The sequence below is a fragment of the Pholis gunnellus genome, assembly GCF_910591455.1.
Source record: "Pholis gunnellus genome assembly, chromosome: 12".
Classification (NCBI taxonomy): Eukaryota; Metazoa; Chordata; class Actinopteri; order Perciformes; family Pholidae; genus Pholis; species Pholis gunnellus.
In genome coordinates this window covers 22,428,519-22,448,025 of record NC_136539.1, presented here as the reverse complement: position 1 = coordinate 22,448,025, position 19,507 = coordinate 22,428,519, and the positions used below count along the sequence as shown (strand labels likewise).

Sequence of the window (19,507 nt, the reverse complement as noted above, 5' to 3'; positions counted from 1 at the left end):
CCGTTAACGTATATTACAGTAGTGTTTCACGTTAAATGACAAAACGTCAAAGTGATTTAAAGCCACAATTCACAGTCAATCAGGAATCCCTGTTTCCATCCAATCACTCAGCCTCTGAGCATGTGTGTGTCCCCTCGGTACGAGATGTCAATGCTCCCAATAGTTACAGCAACTAGAGTCTGCAGCGTCTCAAATACATTGCTTTCTCGTTTCTGTGCTGCTCCCTCTTCCAAGACACACACACACACACAATCAATACAGCCGGGTTCTGTAGAAGGACAAGATACGCCTCATCAATAATGGAAGTGTGTTATGTGAGGAGTGTGAGGCTCGACTCTCTGCCTCGTGTGTTACTGGCCACCCTGTGAGTAATAACCTGCAGATACCCAGCCTCGACCGCTACAAGGAGGCAGGAGAGAAAACACACACACACACACACACACACACACACACACACACACTCTGCAGGTAAACAACAAGACACTCAAAAACATCAACAAATGGTAACACAGGGTCTGAAGTATGAGTATTTTCTGTCTGAAGGAATAACATTTCAGATCTGATGTGATTCAATGATTCATATATTTTGCACAAAAAACATCACAAAATCATGATTTACCATCATAAAGATACACATATTTAACGAATGGAGCTTGATAATGTAACTAAATGCAACCTCCGTTAAACGTTAGCTATTAGCTCAGTTATTTAGCCAAGCAGCACTGTGCTGCCCACTGGCTGCTAACAGCTAACAGCTAACGCAGGCTGACTCTCCTCCTGACAATTTCAACAGGGATTTGTTGTTCACAAAGTAACATTATCAATAGTGTGCGTCACCTCAGGTTTATTTTGCTTTGGAGTGTTTTATTCTCTCCGCCGTGGCTCCGTCCACAAACAAACTGAAATATGATACAGCATGCGTACGGCCTGACAATTTCACCCGCCACTGCCAACTATTTGTGCCGATTTCAGATATTGGAAACGCACACAAACAGCATCTATCGGCCGTTTAGCAGCCGCTCAGAAAACAACACAGTTCCCTCCGGTTAATTTGCCAGACTGAACATTCAAATTTGACACACAAAAGGCTCATAAGCATGCATCCATGCATCCACACACACACACACACACACACACACACACACACACACACACACCCTTGAAAATACACAAATCCATCTGGCAACCGAAACACTCAGATAAACACGCTTAAAGCATAAATTCACACTAAGCAAAGACCAATGTAGCATTTCGGGCATCTATCTCAGCACTGTTTATGCAGAAACACCAATGCTTCTATTGATGTGTACATATTGATCATAATGTAAATAGAATCACATGCAAAGGCAAAGGATGCTTGCAGCACACAGCCAATTTGATCCAGCTTTTGCTCCCCATGAAATGTGTTTATTAATAGTATCTTTATAAAGCTGGGACTGTGGGACTGTAGATTTCTGGATATTTTTCCTCATCCTTCAGGAAGACTGTCGCCTCACAACAGAGGAAGGTGTTGCGGCAGGCCAGGCCAAGGACACGAGCAGGTATGAAGAAACACTATTATTGGCCGTGTAAAAAAAAAAAAAGAAAGAAATGCTGATAAAAAGCCAGTGGTGTATTTTAGTGTGATGTGTCAACGTGTACCTCACAAATAGGAAACAGGAAATAATTGGGGGAGGCGCCATTGTGTGTCCAGCAATGTTAACGTCCATGTTTACTAGCTGGCCATCTTCTTTCCTTCCTTTGCTGAGAAGCTTTACGGCCCTCTGATGATCGTGATGAAAAACTCCAGAAACAACTGCTGCCATTTTCTGGATCACTTCTGGTGCCCAAATATACCAGTTACATTTTCCACTCTCAGAAGTTTACAACCATTTTAAAAGATACGTGGCAAACTAAGCTAGACGGCTAATAACACCAACAGCTACTTGAGGAGCAGCTGATGCTGTGCACCTTGTTAGCCCTACAGAAATAAACAAAGGAACGTTAGCATGACCCTTTCTTGCTAACGGTAATCATGTCATCTTACAAATATGTCAGCAACCTTAAAATCTGTACTTTTCAAAATCTCTAACAGAGACGTAGTAACGAACACTACCAACGTTAGCATTAGCAATACGTTAGCTAGTTGGTTAGCTTGCATTTATATATGTCCGTGAAGATTGAGACACCAATGCAATGTGACTTTACATAGTTATGTTAGCTTCTTGTCAACATAGACGAGCTTAGCACGTAGCTTAGCATATCTAAGTGTTTATATTTAGGTAACGTTGAGGTTCTGTTGGGTTCCAAGCTTTCAAAAGCAGGCTTTTTGCAGCCTGCTGGGAAAATGTAGCGTCAGACTTGATTCATTGATGTTCAGAGAACATCTTTGGTCCACACTCAACTTTAAACTAAGCCAACAAGTCTATTTTCTTTCCCATTTAACAACGTCTGTGTATGAAATGTGTGATTCTGCGACAACCTGCAAGTTCTCCCGCCGCAACAAGAGCAGTCCAAGTCGTGCGACCTGTGCTATCGTAGATAGCAGCTGCAGAGGCGGAAACCAGAAAAACAGCTTCCAATACACAAACCACAGATGAAGAGCGGCTGAGCTGGACTGACCTCTCTGTGGGAAAGATAATCACTACACCAGTGGCAACGCTTCTCTCTCTACAAACAAGGAATTTCCATAATGACAAAGTGTTTGTACTCCCACTTTCTAATGCAAGAGAACATTCTACTGGGTAAGGACGTGTGAAATATTACCATAGGTTCAAATACATCTCCTCTTATCTGACATATCGGTGATGCGTCCTCTCTGCATTGTGGTTTCCCTGATCTTGTATTTCAATTCGCAAACACTCTTCCCGAAGTGATATGCATCCTGCCGGAGGCATTATCACATAACCTTGTCCACAAGGGGAAAAGCAGGTCTTGTGTGTGTGTGTGTGTGTGTACTCATGCATGCATCCATGTGTGATTTACAACCGTGTGAGCAAACTGCCAATGGGCGCAGACAGCAGTGGGAGAGAGAGGGGTTAGTCTGGCTTACCGAAGATATTAGTGGAATGTCCCTTCTTGGCAAGAGGCTTCAGCTCGTTGTGTCCCCATCCGTACTGTCGGTAGCTGTCCCACGCATGCTTCATCATCTGAGGGAGGAGAACGACAGCATAAACGGCACGTCAGACAAATATGGAGTCTGACTCGGCAAATACAACATCCTGCAGCTCACAGGAGTGTACATCCAGGCGATGGCTCGGTGAAGATAGCGGGATAATGATGTTTAAAATTTGCATCGTAATCACGCTTAACGTTGATATAATTAGGATTTTGGTATAATGTGATTTCAGTTCTAACAGATGTTCAAGCTGTCACTAAAAAACAGTTAAGAAACCAACAAAAAAAATATACACTGCAGAACAAAAAAAACGATTACATCATTTTGTTTCTGAATCGTCAAGATTAATGTGGTTGCAGATTCTTGCCGAATAGACCAGAGAGTACATACAGAGAGGCTAAGCCACGCCCCTTTTTGGTGGAAAATATGAAGTAGTCAACGGTGAGAGACAAATGATTATTTGATCTTGTTTGAAATGTGCCATAATTTACACGTTTGTCAATTTAAAACATATCAAGAAATGTCAAGAAAGTCGCATTTTGTCGTAAAACTGTTCACTGCGGTGAAAATACGTAATTAGAACGACTAAACACCTAAAAATCCCTCAAATCTGTGTGTTTAGTACCAGGATGTTCTCACACCAACAACGGGGTCTCACTCATTCTTTCTGATAAAAGGAGACGCTGAATAAAACACATCGGTTAATTAAGAGAACGTTACATCTGTGCGTGGAACATAGCTACGTTAGCTAGCTAGCATGCCAAGCTAACGGCCATGTTGTTGACGTTCACTGGTACTACGAAAAACCTACAACCAATAACCTCTTTTTAATTGACAAACGTACGTGTAATTCATGTCACAATTGGTCAAAAAAATATTCAATATATAAAACCATTAACCATTGCTGGTAAAAGAAGAAAGACTTCTTCTGTTTGAAAGCAATGTATTTTGATTAATGCCTTTGCTTTCTTTCAACATAATAAACTGATTGGTACCTCAGGGCAGAGCTATTAATCAATCAATTCATCAATAAAGTGCTACATGTCTTGCACACACATGATCATGTTAAATGAGGTAAACTGAACTAATAAATGTTGGAAAGACTAAAGACACAGAATCACAGGAGGTTTAGCAGCGCTGAAGGGAGGACATGACCCCAAAGTCTGGAAAATGATGCCAGTGAATCAAAGCGTGTGAATGTAAAGTCTGCCTTCTACACTAAACAGCAAGCCTATTACACACACACACACACACACACAAATGTAGGCATGACAATGACCCATTTAACACAAAGTGAGGATATCTTTTGGAGCTGCCTCTTTGTATTTTGTTTTAGAGCATTATTCTGTGTCTGTAGACATGTGTCTGCCGGATAGAACTAAAATCTATTCTCCAGACGAGGCTGAGAGAGAGAGCGGCTCGGGGAGGAGGAGGAGGAGGAGGAGGAGGAGGAGATTGTGAGATGAGCCCCGACATGGAGGCTGATGCTGAGAAGAGGCGCTGCAGGGCAAACAGAGAAGATGACACAGCCGAGGAAAGGAAAGACTGCCAGCTCTTACTGAAGCACTGCTGCTCTCTTTCAATTTCAAAACCCTGTTTTATTCCTCCTCCACAGCCCTTTCCTCAAATTGCATGGACAACCTGAGAGAAGTGCATTTCCTTTCTGTGTGGTGGCGTCAGTCACTGTCTGGTTCTATGGATATCTGTTGATTCCCTTCTCTCTCTATATACGGGCCGTCCGCTTGGCAGCGTTCCTATCCGTCCATCTGCCGGCCTCTCTGCCTCTAACATGGCAGCTTGTCACTTCATTTCTATGCTGACCTTGATGATGGTGACTAAGTTGGCACCGACGCCCCCGCATCCCGCAGCACACAGTTGTTCTTATTGTGCTCATTTTGTTGTATTTAAAGTCTGTATTCTGTGTTGACTCTGGCGGTCCCGGTGGACTAAAGTGGTAGTGTTTCTGAGCACCGGAGTCGGGAGGATCTGGGTCCGTCCACGGTGGGCCGGTCTCTGCTGGAGGATTGCTGGAGCTCAGTATAAGATAAATGGTGTTCGTGCTGCACCAGGCAGCAGAGGAGAGCCTAAACAAGCCATCAGCGCGCACAAACACACACAGCTAGTGCGCCGTATCACACACACACACACCAGGAAGTGGCTGATCATCATCCTTGGACTTCACTCCTCCCATGCCATGCCTGTTTCCCTATCATGCCAGCGTGTAGCTAACTAACTGCCTCTTGATGCCGCCATGTGAGGATTAGCATCCAGATCCTCGTCTCCTTGGTGCCGGCAGGCGGCCAAGCTAATAAAGACGAGGGCCAGGAGCCTCATTGTGTTCCTGGCCCTCGTGGCTTTTCCATGACGCACGCACACGCACAAACGCACACTGGAGGGGTATAAATCAAATTGATACACACTATGACATGGACACTTAAGTGTTGGCTGGCTCCCCTTGATCCGCGTTGATTGGATACTTCATCAAATTCTGATTGGCCCATATGCCAAGGACGAGCGCAACAGTGCGGGGTGCTCGGCAATGTTGACAAACTGCTTATTTAAAAAGGACCTTGGAATACTAATTGGGCATTAAACTACAAAATTCTGTGATTGATTCTGGCAGCTACCTCTCGCCATCACTGCATCTTTGGAGGCACAAAGAGAGGAGGTGGAGGTGGAGGTGGTGGTCGGTTTGCATTGGCCCGAAGTGGCCGGTTTATTCACCGGCAAAGAAAAGGCACGAGCCAAACCCAACATTTTTGTGCTCTTTGGCAAGGAAAGTTAACACTGTACAATCAAAATGTATTCTATCATTAACCCTCTGAACCCAGAGCAGTCTCCGGCTTTTTCTTTTCTGACCTCACATTCTCCTCACTGTGGCCTTGATGTCTTTTGTGCAATAAAACGCCATAAATCGTTCAAAAAGAAGAAAACTGGAGGCTGCATGTGGTATATGCATTGAGCTATTCACATTTGTACAACCTCTACTTACAGCCTGTTTTACTGAAGTGTTGTCACGTGACTGTTGGTCTCAGCCGAGTCAATCATGGCCTCATAGTTGCTCTGAGGAGCTCAGAATATATTGTTTTTTTACAGCATCTGGTTAAAGCAAACGGGTTTATTTGAAGCGAGATTTGAAATGAGACACGTAGAATAAAATGTTTTTGATGAAATATCACAATTCTACGCGTAGTTTCGGTTGGAAGCGTTCATTACACATGATGTGTTCAAGGACCGTCGGAAAGATAAATAACTAAGATAACTAATAAGGTAACTAAATCATAGAGGATCATCATCCAGCCATGTACTAACTCATGCATCTTCTTCTACAAGCCGTAGACAACTTAAAGTGCTATCCGAGTGTTCCGACGGTTCATGGATCCATTTATGAGAACACCTTGAAATGTGACAAGATGCACAAAACATTTAATTCAGAAGACGAATCACTGGGGGTCGAGATTTTCTTTTTCAAGTGGCTGATGTTACCATGGCTGCCTGAACAGAGCATCCCAAACCGCTGTGTTAATTTAACCCATGCAGAGCTATTAAAGATGTAGATGGGTCGTGAATTCTCAGAGACATCTTAGCCGACCGCCGGGTTTCTTTTTGGTTGTTTTAAAGTCATTCCCAAAGACTCGGTCGGGACCCACAGGTGGGTCGCAGCAGATTTGAATTGTGTCGCCAAATAAAGCAGAATTTCTTCCATTGTCTTTTATTCGTGTCTTTTATTCGTGTTTGTTTGTTCTGAAAACTGTAGGCGACCAGTTTGAGGCAAAAACAAGAACTTTTAGTGGAAATACAGTGATTTTAATCACATTACAGCCCGTTTAGCGGCTTCTGTATGCAGCATTCTCCCTCAATACTGGACCACTTTGGCGTCTCCATTAGTCACTTAGATACAAAAACGTGAGAGAATAGACTCCATGTAACCCAGAGTGACCCTTTCACATGCATTGTTTTTTTGCATTGGCTCTCACTCACCGGCCTCTTTCCTAAAAACACTGAAATCATGTTTACACATTAGTTCATTCAACAGAGAGTTAATCAACAGACTGCATTCTGTGGAAAACGAACACCGATCCGGAGCAGTTCTGTGGAAAATATAGCAACTCCCATGAGGCTGTGCAACCATCATCGCCTCAACATTCTCACAAGTAAAATATCTCACGGCGTCTTTAAAGTGAACCGAATACAAATCCCCTTCCCCCTATCAAAGCCAGGCCAGGACGGGTATGTGTGCTTAATAGACCATGTTCCTCCCTCGTCATGTTAAAGGGTCCTGCATCCCGGTGAGTCCCACTGTGACTCTCTACATCTGGGACTGTGGAGCTTGACGACGAGCAGCAGCAGCTTGTGGTGCAGGATGACAACTCTCCAAAGTAACACGCAGTCTGCTGCTCTGCATGATTCATCTTCTCTGCTGTGGCAGCTGCTCGGTGAGTCTGGGAGTCGCTGTCATCCTTCTCACAAACATGTCGGCTACTTTACAATACGCACTTTAAGAAAAGCCATTCTCATGCTTTTAATACCTTTATATGAATTAAGCTGATCAGTAAAATGCACTTGTTGATTGCAGATGGAAAGCCTAGTTTGTCTCTAGAAGTGGTCTAGTCGTAAACAACTAAACAGAAATAGCAAACAATGGAAATAGAGAATCTCAAAATTTACAAATCTCAATGTTTATTGAATCTCAGCAGCCTGGCGGCAAAGTCCTGAAAACATCGCTTCTTGTTCTGATTTACTCAAAATGTGTCTGCCATACCCGAGACATGCCTTCATTAACATTAACATCACTAACAACATTATCAAATGTCTGTTTTGATCGTTTGTCACATTAAAACAGCAAAAATCAAAAACGTTTTTTGCAAAATGATGCTAAGTATTTCATACAAAGGAGGCACAAGTCTCTATATTTATTGCCTGGAGTGAAAGTTATTATCAATCTGTTAATGGCTGTTTGTTTTGTTTTTTTAAAGACGCCACAAGATTCACGCAAATATGAAGTTGTTTGACGAGCCGGGGCACACAGTCCAAACATTGCTCCTATTCGTTGACATATCTCGCTCTGAGGCAACAACAACAACAACAGGAGTTGCTTGGATTGCCCGTCACTCTGCAGGTGTAATTACCTCCATGGAGCTGGAGATGACGCACACCTTTTCCTCTGCTCCATGTGTGTTTGTTTTAGTGAGAAAGTGAAGCGCAGACTTTGTGTTCACGACTTATTAATGAATCACGCACTGCGTCTGGGAAGACCGTCTCTGTAAATGTCCATTAGCTCCTTCTACTGTTTGCGTGTGGCCCAGGTCTCTATAACGCCACCGTAAATGTATTAAATCACGCCACAGCATACGCTCGAGCTGGCTCTGGTACAAACAGGCCGCCGGGACTGGCCCCGTGTTATTAAGGTCAGAGTCTGAAGGAGATGAAACCTCGCTTCCTCTACTTTTCCCCGTCGACTGACGAGCTCAAGAGTGGAAAAAGCCTCAAAAATGCTGCTGGGTTTAAGTTAAAGGAAACACTTTTTCAAAAGCTGATGAATTTCTTTGGCCAGACAAAACATGTGTCTGTATTTCCATTTCATTGGTTCCAAAATGTCCAAACGGTGATTTAAAGGTGTGGCAGAATGAGCCAGCGTGAGACTGGTTGTGTCTCTGCTGCTGCTTAACGCTGCTACCGCCTCAAATAAAACGCTGGAGGGAGGATTCATTAAGACGGCTCCAAGTGTTTGAAAACATAATCTGATATGCACCAGAACCTGCAATTGAAATTGTGCATTAATATTAATTTAAATAATTTAAAATAGTGCTTTCCCTGCATATCTTTTATGCACAGCACTCAGATCTTTGATACTTTAAACGTTAAAATGAAGCAGCGGATTTTCTTGACGTCCAATAAGAAGCACAACCTCTTTCCCAAAAGGACCAAAAGCAGAGATTCATGCACCTTTTATCCCCGATGTTCCACGGTTACACACACACACACACACACACACACACACACACACACACACACACACACACACACATACGATTACAATGCACGGAGACACACAACCACAGGGCAGTGAATATTGCATCAATCCCCTTACGAGCCGCAGGCTGAGAGCGAGGCCATTACTTTTGCCATTGTTAGGAAAAAAATTAAAAATCAGCTTAGAGGAGGGCGCACAGTGAGGAGCTTCTGGAGTTATTTGCTGCTCTGACTGACCTCCGGAGTCAGTTTGACTGATTTAAAAGCTATTTTTCCGCCCGCCCGCGTCTTTCTCATCTCCTTCCAAATCACCCCACGGAGGCCTCACTCTCCGGCTTAACGGAGGGCCTTTCAGAAGATGCACGAGGGTGGCGAGAGTGTGACATCTGAATCGCTTCCTGCAGTAAATACATTCACGGCACTTAGAAAGAAGGGGGTGGCAATAAATTCCCCGTGAAATCGAGACGGCGAAACAAGTCTAGATGGGCTGGTTATTACACAGCTCCAGAGCCAAGAGGTCAAAACAGATAATGGCCTCGCAGTGCAGCTGTGAAGTGAGTTGGAGTTGTGAATCAGTGGATCAACAACATGTTTACATGTCCAAGAGAATCACGTTTTAAGAGACTCTTGATCTGTGAGACTCTCACCAGATGGTGGAGGTTCTGATCGGTCGTCTTGTTTCTCTGTAAACCTTTGGAACCATCTCGACACAGATCGGTTTAAAGGTAGAGTATTCATGCTGTAGATCAGGGAGCAGAACCACTTCATGGTTAAAGTAGATTAACTGGATTTATGCATCAATTACATTTATTTTGTTGTATTAATCTATACCTCTGGCCGTTTCTACTCTTCTCCTCCTGTGAAGCATTATTATTGTTATTATTACATCAAGAAGCATTACTCATAGTAACGCAGCCTTGGAATGAGACATTTTGATTTATTTCTTCGTTAACAGGCAGACGGGCAGAGCAGGACGAGCTATTTATTATTCAGACACCTAATTTACATGCAAAAACTGAAAACGTGAATTTTTCTAATACATAAATGATTACGGATGAATAATGGCCAGAGATTAAGAAAAAAAAATACTTGTTTAAAAACTACAGCACCGAGAGTTTTGACAATATCGTATTAAAGTTACTACGAGGAACTTTCATTTAGTGTTGATTCTGTTGGTCCCTGTGGACTACAGCGGTGTCTCTGAGCTCCAGAGTCCCTTTAGAAAGCCTCTCATTTTACTGCAGCAGGGTCTGACAGTCTGCCCCTCTCAGTCCTGGTTCTCCTGTGCCTCCCTTCCCTCCAGCGGGTCCAGCAATACGACGGTGTTGGCTCCCAGAGAGGAGAAGCTCTGCTCCTGGAGGACGAGGAGGAGATGCTACTGCTGCTGCTGCCGCCGCCGGGAGCTGAGCAATCCTCCTCCTCCTTCCGGAGCTCCGACTGCAGGTGATCTGGGTCTGTCCACGGTGGACCGGTCTCTGCTGGAGGATCTGGGTCTGTCCACGGTGGACCGGTCTCTGCTGGAGTCTGAGCTGAAGGAGGTTCTGGTGAACCTGCATGAGTTCATCTGGTTTCACCAGAATCTGACCCGGTGGCTCCGATGACGAGCATCAAGAATAACTCTATAGAAACAGACCATCTTCTCTCTGATGGTCTCTTTACTGATGGAGGATCAGGACTACACTGAGACTGGTTCAGGACCAGTTATAAGTTCCTCACAGTAACTTTAACGCAGCATATCGACGCTCTCCGGTCATCAAACTTCATCTTAAAGGCTTTGATTACAGATCCTCCGTCCTGTTATACCGAGTCATCCTGTGTGAGATCACACAATCACCTGAAATAACATTTAAACCCAGCGAGCCAATAGAAAGCTGGAGGTGAATCATCTTATAGTGCGTCGTCATTGAACACTGGTGTTCATGTACATCACAGGCATCACTTTGTGTGCATCGTGTCGCTTTGAGCGATTTCATCTGTGACGTGACGGAATACTTGTGAAACCAATAAGACAACAACCGTATTTATGTATCCCTCCCTCCATCCATATAGATCTCGTCTAAACAAGCTGGAGAAAAGACTTTTTAAGGGCTAGAAAGCAGATGTGCATGAACCCGTTTGTCACATTTAAATGCAGCGCACACAAAAGTGTTACATCAACCATTCATGTCACTACTTACACACTAAAGTTGGAAAAAAATCATTCTGGCTTCTTTCAATTTCATTCCTTCATTTAAAATATGAAACGCATCCCACACACCACGCAACATCCCCGAGGACCCGCAGAAAGCCATTCCCTCATAGCAGCCAGTTCTGAAAGGTCAGACGTCGAGTTATTGAAAGCATTCAAATGTTTTCTGCTGAATATAAATATATAGAGAGAGACAGAGAGAGAGGGTGAGACAGAGAGAGAGACACAGAGAGACAGAGAGAGACATGTATCTTGATCTACGACGTCCTTGCTTCTTCTTTATCTCTCACAGTGCTGCACTTAACATGACAAAAGATGTCCTATTAATTCATGACACACACACACACACACACACACACACACACACACACAGACACAGACACACACACACACACACACACACACACGTAGACATTCTGCAAACAGAAAGGATAAGGGGGGGGGGTATCTACCTGTCAGTTCTGTGATTTGAAACGACAGCCCTGGTGTAGTTTGTTTTTCCTGTTGCACGAGTTGAAGAAGAATCAAAGATGGAGAAATATCTGTTCTCCTATTAGAGTTAATGTAAAGTGATCCTGTCCTCTGTCAGCTGAGCTCTAATGGGTGAGGCTCATTACATGCTCCTGTACTTAAAACCAGACACGCCCTCTGCTTTGTGCCTAATAAAAGGACAAACACATGAAGGCTTTGAGGTTTGGCTGATCGGTGACACGGCTCATAAAAGTCACGGTCATACGTCATGATAAAGTTCTCATTTATTTTACTTATTTACATTACCTTTACTTATTTCAAACAACCTACGTAAATTAGCCGTTAGCGGTGCTGCTAACGCTGCTAGCTCTCCTCCTGTCAGTTTAATTCTCAGAGATCAGAGAGTAGAAACACATAACTCATCTCCTGATGTCGTATTTACACTGAACAACGGCAGATAACGACCGTCAGTAAAAACTTTATTTCACACTGTGATGGTTTTAACTGTGGAATTAATCCACATATGGGCCACATCCTGAAGGGGACCGGTACGTTAAACCACTACCGATCGGTCTAAATATCCTAAAATAGAGATGTACAAATTCTAAGTGTGCATATATAATATGCAGAACGAAATATATTTGCCGTGTGCAAAGGGTACTTGTGAAAACACACTGTGGGGATAGAAGCAAATAAAACCACACCTACATGTTTGGGATTGCGTCATATCCTTAAATATTCAGTAGTATGTACAGTTAGTTTCCGGACAAATAGCCTTTAAAGAGATCTCTGGGAAGTCTTTTCTCAATGTGTGCTCTACTTCTTCAACAGCTGTGCTTAAAGTTGTCCCTAATTAGCGCTCTGAACGTATCAATAATTTCTTCGGTTTCCTGGGATGTGGTTCATGGAAGTAACGCTCCAACAATGCCCTGATGCTGCATTCAAGCAGCGGGGGCACAGTGGGGAGAAGGAGAACCCCCCGCAGTGACTCCAGCTAGAGTTCATGCATAACTCCAAGATGATTACCTCCACTGTCAACATTGTGAGTCACGTCTTTTATACAAGCTACATTTAGTGTTATGCATTTATAGATTGTGTAACTAACTAGAATGACTTCGTTAACTATCAGTTTACAAAATGTCATCATTGCGCTGCAGATTAGTACGTAATCTTTATTTTATCTTCTGAGACTTTTGTTTGAAATTGTCAGAATTCACTTTTGAATTCTTGAATTATGGCCAAAAAAAATGTGTTTTGTGAGGTCACAGTTCATCCTTAAAACGTTTGAGCCAATAATCGGAATAACAGAAGAGAGAAGGCTTCCTTCAAATGATCTGGATTCATTGTCTTAGTGTAAATGTTGGCTGTATTTTTAGATGGTGGCTTTGTTGCCTTTTCGCCCGACTTGGACCATGAACATGTCCTCTCACTGCGCTGCTCGTAATTACGGCGTGAACAATAACATGAACGCATCATTACCGTAATCTTACCTGCAATGTGATAAAAGCCCACACACACACACACACACACACACACACACACACACACACACACACACACACACACACACACACACACACACACACACACACACACACACACACACACACACACACACACACTAAATGTACAATAACACTCGATAAGATCACGCGCAGCGGTTCCACTTTCTTTAAAAGGTTGATTCCTGTATTCAGGAACACATTTAGCAGCTGGGAGCCCGGTTGACATATAGCGTCATACATAATGTATAGAAATGCATAATGGCTTTTTGCAGGAAGGGGGAATTGGTTCTCAAATGTCACCTCGCTGTCACACGTGCACGAAACGCCGGCTTACAAGACGCCGCCGAGAGTGACACGACCAAACATGATTGCATGAGCCGCGACCCATGTTCAAGAGGACAGAAAACACACAAACAAAGCCGGGGAGCGCTGTAGAGATCGCCAACTCCGGCTCGCTTTGTGTCGTCCGCTGATGAGGAGGAGGCGTGCTTATTGTTCTGCACCAATCAATACGGCAAGCCTTTAGAAAGCAGATGATTTCATGAGCTCGGTTGGGGGCGAGTGAGTCTGCAGAATGACGGCGCTGCAGATGGTCGGAGAGAGATATTCAGAGCACACAAAAAAGAAAACGAGCGATAAGAAAAAGATCCAGCTAAAAAGGAGGGAATGGGTTAAATAGATAGAGAGGAGGGCAAAGCGAGAGACAGAGAGCAGGGGAATGATGAAAGCTGAGCTGTGTCCTACCCAGGAGGCTCTCATATATATTATATATATACTGCATGGGCCGGGTGTAACGTCAACATACAAGGCCATCGGCCAAGCTCCGCCAAGGCTTCAGAGAGAGAGCGAGACAGAGAGCGAGAGAGAGAGAGAGAGAGAGTGAGGATGATGGGTGAGGATGCTCAAGAGGAAAAGAGAGAGAGTCAAGTACAAGAGACGATGGAGGGATACTCGTCGCCCCTCTCTAAAAATATTCCACGTATCCGTTGGAAAGAGAAACGCGTGTTTACGGGCCGACATTTAGACTTAAAGAGGAACGGTCATCGATTTATCTAGCCTTTACAGCCACTGTGCATAGCTCTCTCTCCCTCCCTCCCTCCCTCCCTCTCCCTCCCCAATGCCAGCCACAGATCAGTAACATTTTGCTTATAACTCAAACCGTCACAGCTGAGCGACGGGGGCGAGCCAAAGACGGAAGTCGGTTCTCGATGTATTTTTATTTTTTCTTCAACATTTTGTTTTTTGCCTTTGACGAGCCAGGAAGTAGGTCGCGAGACTTTGGAGATCCGAGAGATTCCTCTTCTTCTTCTGCTGCTGCTTTAAGTCTGCGGCGGTTCTGCGGCTGCAATTACCAAATAGTCTGCGTCATTTATCCGCAACACGTCATTTGACTGGTGCTGAACGGGGTTCTCCGGTCGTACGCTGCATTCATACAGACAGGAAGCAGCGTACATCCCAAAATAAATTGGTATTATTAGAGATGTTTAAATATTGCTGTTACAGGTGTGCGTTTGTTTATTTATATATATATATATATATATATATATATATATATAGTATGTCTGCCAAGAATATTATTCAAAGTATCAGATAAAACACAAACTATCAAGGGTTTGCTCGGTTACTGTAGTAAATCTTGTTTTTAATACATTTTCATTATTGCATAGTATAAGGCGACTAAAAAAAAATGGCAACCATATCTTCAGTTTCAGCAACCAATAAGCAACCTGGTTGCCACTTTTAAAAGATAGTGTTGAGCCCTGGCGATTGGCTTGGTACCAAAACAAACATTTATTTAACTTTAATAAAAATGATCTATTTAGAAAAGGGCTTACTCCTCTCATCTTTGACCATCTTTAGATTCATCAACGTCAGCGATACGATTACTAACTTACAAAGCCTGTAGTGTAACAGTTCATGTATGTTTGTATAAAGATGCAGAGTAAGCAATGTTTTCCTCAATGTCACTATCATGGAGATCACGACATAAATAACACAAAGCAAATAACACACACAGCCAGTTATTTTCAATCAGCCACAAGATATCACTGTAGGTCCATCAGTTTAATTTCCATTCTATCATTATTTGATCCGTTTGTAAAACCTACTTCTCTGCTGTTCTCTGTGGATTTTTATCATTTCTGGCCCATAATGTTACAACCACAGACTGTATGTAAGAAGTGGAGGTCGTCATCGTGATGTCACCCTTTGGTTTGTGGACCAGTGTTTTTAAAAAAACATCTAATTCTGGGAGGTCATCCCTTCATCTTAGAGCAGCAACATGTTATACTCTGAGCATACTATAGAACATAAACAGTGAAGTTATATTAAGACTTCTTCATTAAAAAAAGAAAGCAATGACCACCTGGAGGAAGCATTACCTTCTACCATTAGATTAATTATTCCTTTGATTCCTGCATTACCAGCTCTACAAATCGTCTAGACTAACCAGTGTTTTTCCAACATTATTGATGAACAAACCTTATTGAAAGTGAACTGTGCCTTTGTACCACGGCCCATTAACTCCAAACAGCCGGCTTGTTTCAATAGCTCTGGGCCAGCAATGCTTCACGATGTGACAGGTGAATAGTATTGGAGCGGTTAATAGCGGAATTTATTCCATTCCTTTTCTTTTATTGCCCTAAAGCTCTCTCCATCTCCAGACGAAGGTTTAATGGGCACTAATGGTCGGGTTGCGTAATTAGCAGAAAAGCAGAATGGCACAAAGTGGTGAGCTGATGGAAGTGGTGGGGGGGGGGGGAGGTTTTTGTGTTCCGCACAGTCTATGAAATATGTATTTGCAGGTTCATTTCTATTTCTGGAGGAACAAAAAGGGCCCCGAGTGGCTCGACTGGTCCACAGAGCAGCAACAGTATCCCGCTGATCCGACTGATTTTCTTGATTTCCCTCCGGAGTTAACCGGCAACGGTCACTTCATCTACAGGAGCCGGCTCGATGAAGACGACAAAGAGTCCGATATGGAGACGCAAAGGTGTCGTGAAATGACGTTATTGAGACTGATAACGGCCGTCGCTGATCACGATCGCCAGATAAAGGATCGTTTCAGTCGTCGGTGTTTGGGACGCAGTGGTTTGCTAATGCAAAGTGAGCAGCCGGGTTAAATGTCTAAGAATCAGCTCCATCACATCAGTTTCTGAGAATCAAATATGTCCGTTTCACTTTGTGCAAGGCTACATCCACCCACGGTTAATATATTTAGGACCATACAGGGTTTTAACGAGAGGTTTGGCACGTTAACGGTCATCGACGGAACATTTTACATATCGTTGTTGGCAGAACTGGGCTCTGTTAGTGTATTTCAATGAAAGCTCACTTCATATAAGACAGCTTTAGTCATGAAGTCTGATAAGGTTGTTGGGTATAGTATGTCATTAATGTATTAGACTGCTGCTCTGCTGAAAGCATGCAGTCTCTGTTTAGCATCACGTTGGTCGATGGCTCGTATCTGATCATTCAAGAGCTTAAAACATCCGTGTGCGCGTTAATGACTCCTGATATCGACCGAGTCATCGGTTATCAGCTTCTTCCTGCTCCAAACCATCGTTCATTCATCGCCCTTTAAAAATCCAAATATGTTCGTTTAGAATTTAAATATCAACTCTATGAATGAAGCTTTGAAGTTTGGTGTGATACCAGCAGAAAGCTAAACACAATGCAACAACTGGAGGCCCAATATGAAGAACTCGACACCAACGTAACAGTTCATAACCACTCCATCTATTCAGAGAAGAGTTGAGAGCCCGTGTGAAAGGCTTTTTCTGTTTGTTAAAAAGGTGTTGCTGTTATTTAACGGCCCTCACAGCTAGAAGTATTGAAAAAAGAATCAAAGTCGGTCATTTAACCCGACTCCGATCATTAGACGCGGAAGCAGAGATTGCGATCATTGATCCTTCGCAGTGATGAACTGTGTGCACTTTGTAAAAGAAACAAAATAACCCGGAAAAAAAAGGAAAAAACGCAGGAAATCGGTGTCAGACAGATGGTGTAATCCCACGGAAAGTAATGTGGCTCAACTACTACATCTCACCGTCTACATGAAACATAAATGATGACAAGGAGACGGCTGCTGATACTCCTCTCTGGACTTTACAGCCTCCAAACGTCTGCCTGTGTAGCCAGGGTTTACAAATAAAGAAAAAGAAAAGCACCCATCTGAGCTCTCGATTGTTTGCTCCGGCGCGATTGTGATTTCTCCTCGGAACCACAAGGCAATCAGGGAAAGAGGAGCACGCTACGCTGTGCTGCAGACATTTACAGCTGCTCTTTTCTTGCTCGTTTGGGAGCGTACGGCTTTCTGTCTCAGAATGGTAATTATGACGAGAAACAAAAGGGGCATTTAGAGACAAAAAAAAAGGGGGCTGGTTAGGAGCGAACGGGCCGGCGAGTGTTCTGACTCCAAGTGCTGTTTCAAGAGAGACGATATGAGGTAATTATGCAGGAGAAAGGGGGGTGGGAGGGGGGAGGAATAGGCCGAGGTTGGCTGGGTGTCTATAGAGAGCGAGACCAGATAGCACCATCTGCATTCTGCACAGGCTCCGTCCGTCTGGCTCGCCGTTGGCTTCAATAAGAGCCGGCAGAAATGTATTCAAACGTAAAGTATAGTCACTCACACACACACACACACATACACACACACGCACACACACACACACACGGATTAAATATCACCAAACACAAACCGTACGGCTACAGGTTTTCACCCCAGTCTATTGTAAGGTGCCATCATTGAATTACATGTGAACGGAGGAGCTGATGGCACTGATTTTAGTCTGCTGGCCAGACTCTCACACTGGACTAAATCCCAAAATCCTCCGTGTGTGTGTGTGTGTGTGTGTGTGTGTGTGTGTGTGTGTGTGTGTGTGTGTGTGTGTGTGTGTGTGTGTGTGTGTGTGTGTGTGTGTCCCACATGAACTGAATGTACAAAATATCAGCAGAGCTTGCTGTTTCTCATTAAATCCATAAAACATTAGTGTCACTTTCTATTGAAAGCAATACTTCATGCCAAAAACAGGCAGCATTTAATCAACCCATTTTAAATGGCGGGTCTCACCTCTCTGATCTTGTCCCGTCTCTCTTTGGCGTCGGCCTCCGGCGGCTCTCCGTCACTGACGCCCACCACTTTGGGCATGGGGACGGGCGGCAGCGGTTTGGGCCCCGCCTCCTTCTTCTTCAGGTCCTCCATCACTTTGTTCTTCTCCGTCTGGATCTCGGCCTGCAGCTCCTCGCGGGACTTCCTCAGCTTCTCCTTGGCCTCCTGCAGCGCTCGCTCGTGGTCCGCCCGGATCTTGTCCCGCAGGCTCTCCTCCTCCTCCCTGTGGGACGAGGGTAAGAGGTACGGTTTTATGTTTTCATTGTTATTTTCATATTCTTTGTTTACGTCCCTCAATAGCCTGCCACAGAGGGGTTACTCGTCTTCCCCGGGTTGAACATCAAAGTGTTATTTTAACCGAGTCTGACACACAAACAACAAACATTGGTTTCTTTTGTCAAATATATTAAAAATTAACTCTGACAACAAACATTGAACCTCTGGGAAATACATGATAGACTGTTGGAGATGAAAACAAGGTAACAAGTGTTTGCTGTTTGCCTCTGAAGGTCTAAAGAAAATCAACCGTTACGATGTGAGTAGACGTGGTCACAGGCTCACAATTCTCCCCAAAAAGCAGCGGCAGGAGAAGTAAAACTCAACAACTTCTAATTTTAGATCACGTTGGAAACAATGAAACCATCTTTTTTTGTGAGAAATCTATGGATTAGAAACCCAGCCTTGATAATAAAACATATCCCCATAATAAGTCTTAATTATGAGACACACACTTTAAAACATCTGCTCCAGGAAACCGGACCGGGTGTGGAGGAACACAATGAGAAGAAGAAGTGTCAGAGTGAGAATCGTCATCTTTGGCTGCACACGGCGGTAACGAGCCTCAGGGTGCCGACACGACTCCCACGAGGACGAGGGTCAGTCGTGAAAAACAAACGCAGCGGGATGCTGAGGCAAAAGGTGACGGCAGGACGGAGACACTCTGCTGTTTTTTCTTCTTCTACATTTTACTAATAACACAAAACGTCAGCCGGGCTCCGGGGCTGATGGGCTTTATGTCGGGCAGCCCAGGTCTGTAACACGAAGACTAAATATGAGATCATATTTGTGGGTGATCCTGCACCTTTAACTAATCACCACGCATGTTTAGGTCTTACTCTGTAGAACACACTCAGCGTGGGTGAAGGACATGAATATAAACATGA

General features: G+C 43.8%; 1 protein-coding gene across 1 annotated transcript in view; it reads right to left on the bottom strand.

Moving 5' to 3' along the window:
- The window catches only part of man1a2 (mannosidase, alpha, class 1A, member 2), a 94,149-nt gene that overhangs the window by 54,171 nt on the left and 20,471 nt on the right, over positions 1–19,507 (bottom strand). The window contains exons 3-4 of the mRNA XM_079170620.1: positions 18,306–18,567; positions 3,032–3,128 (exon numbers count right to left, since the gene is read on the bottom strand). Coding sequence (XP_079026746.1) covers positions 3,032–3,128; positions 18,306–18,567 — 359 coding nt within the window. The remainder of the gene's footprint in view (positions 1–3,031; positions 3,129–18,305; positions 18,568–19,507) is intronic.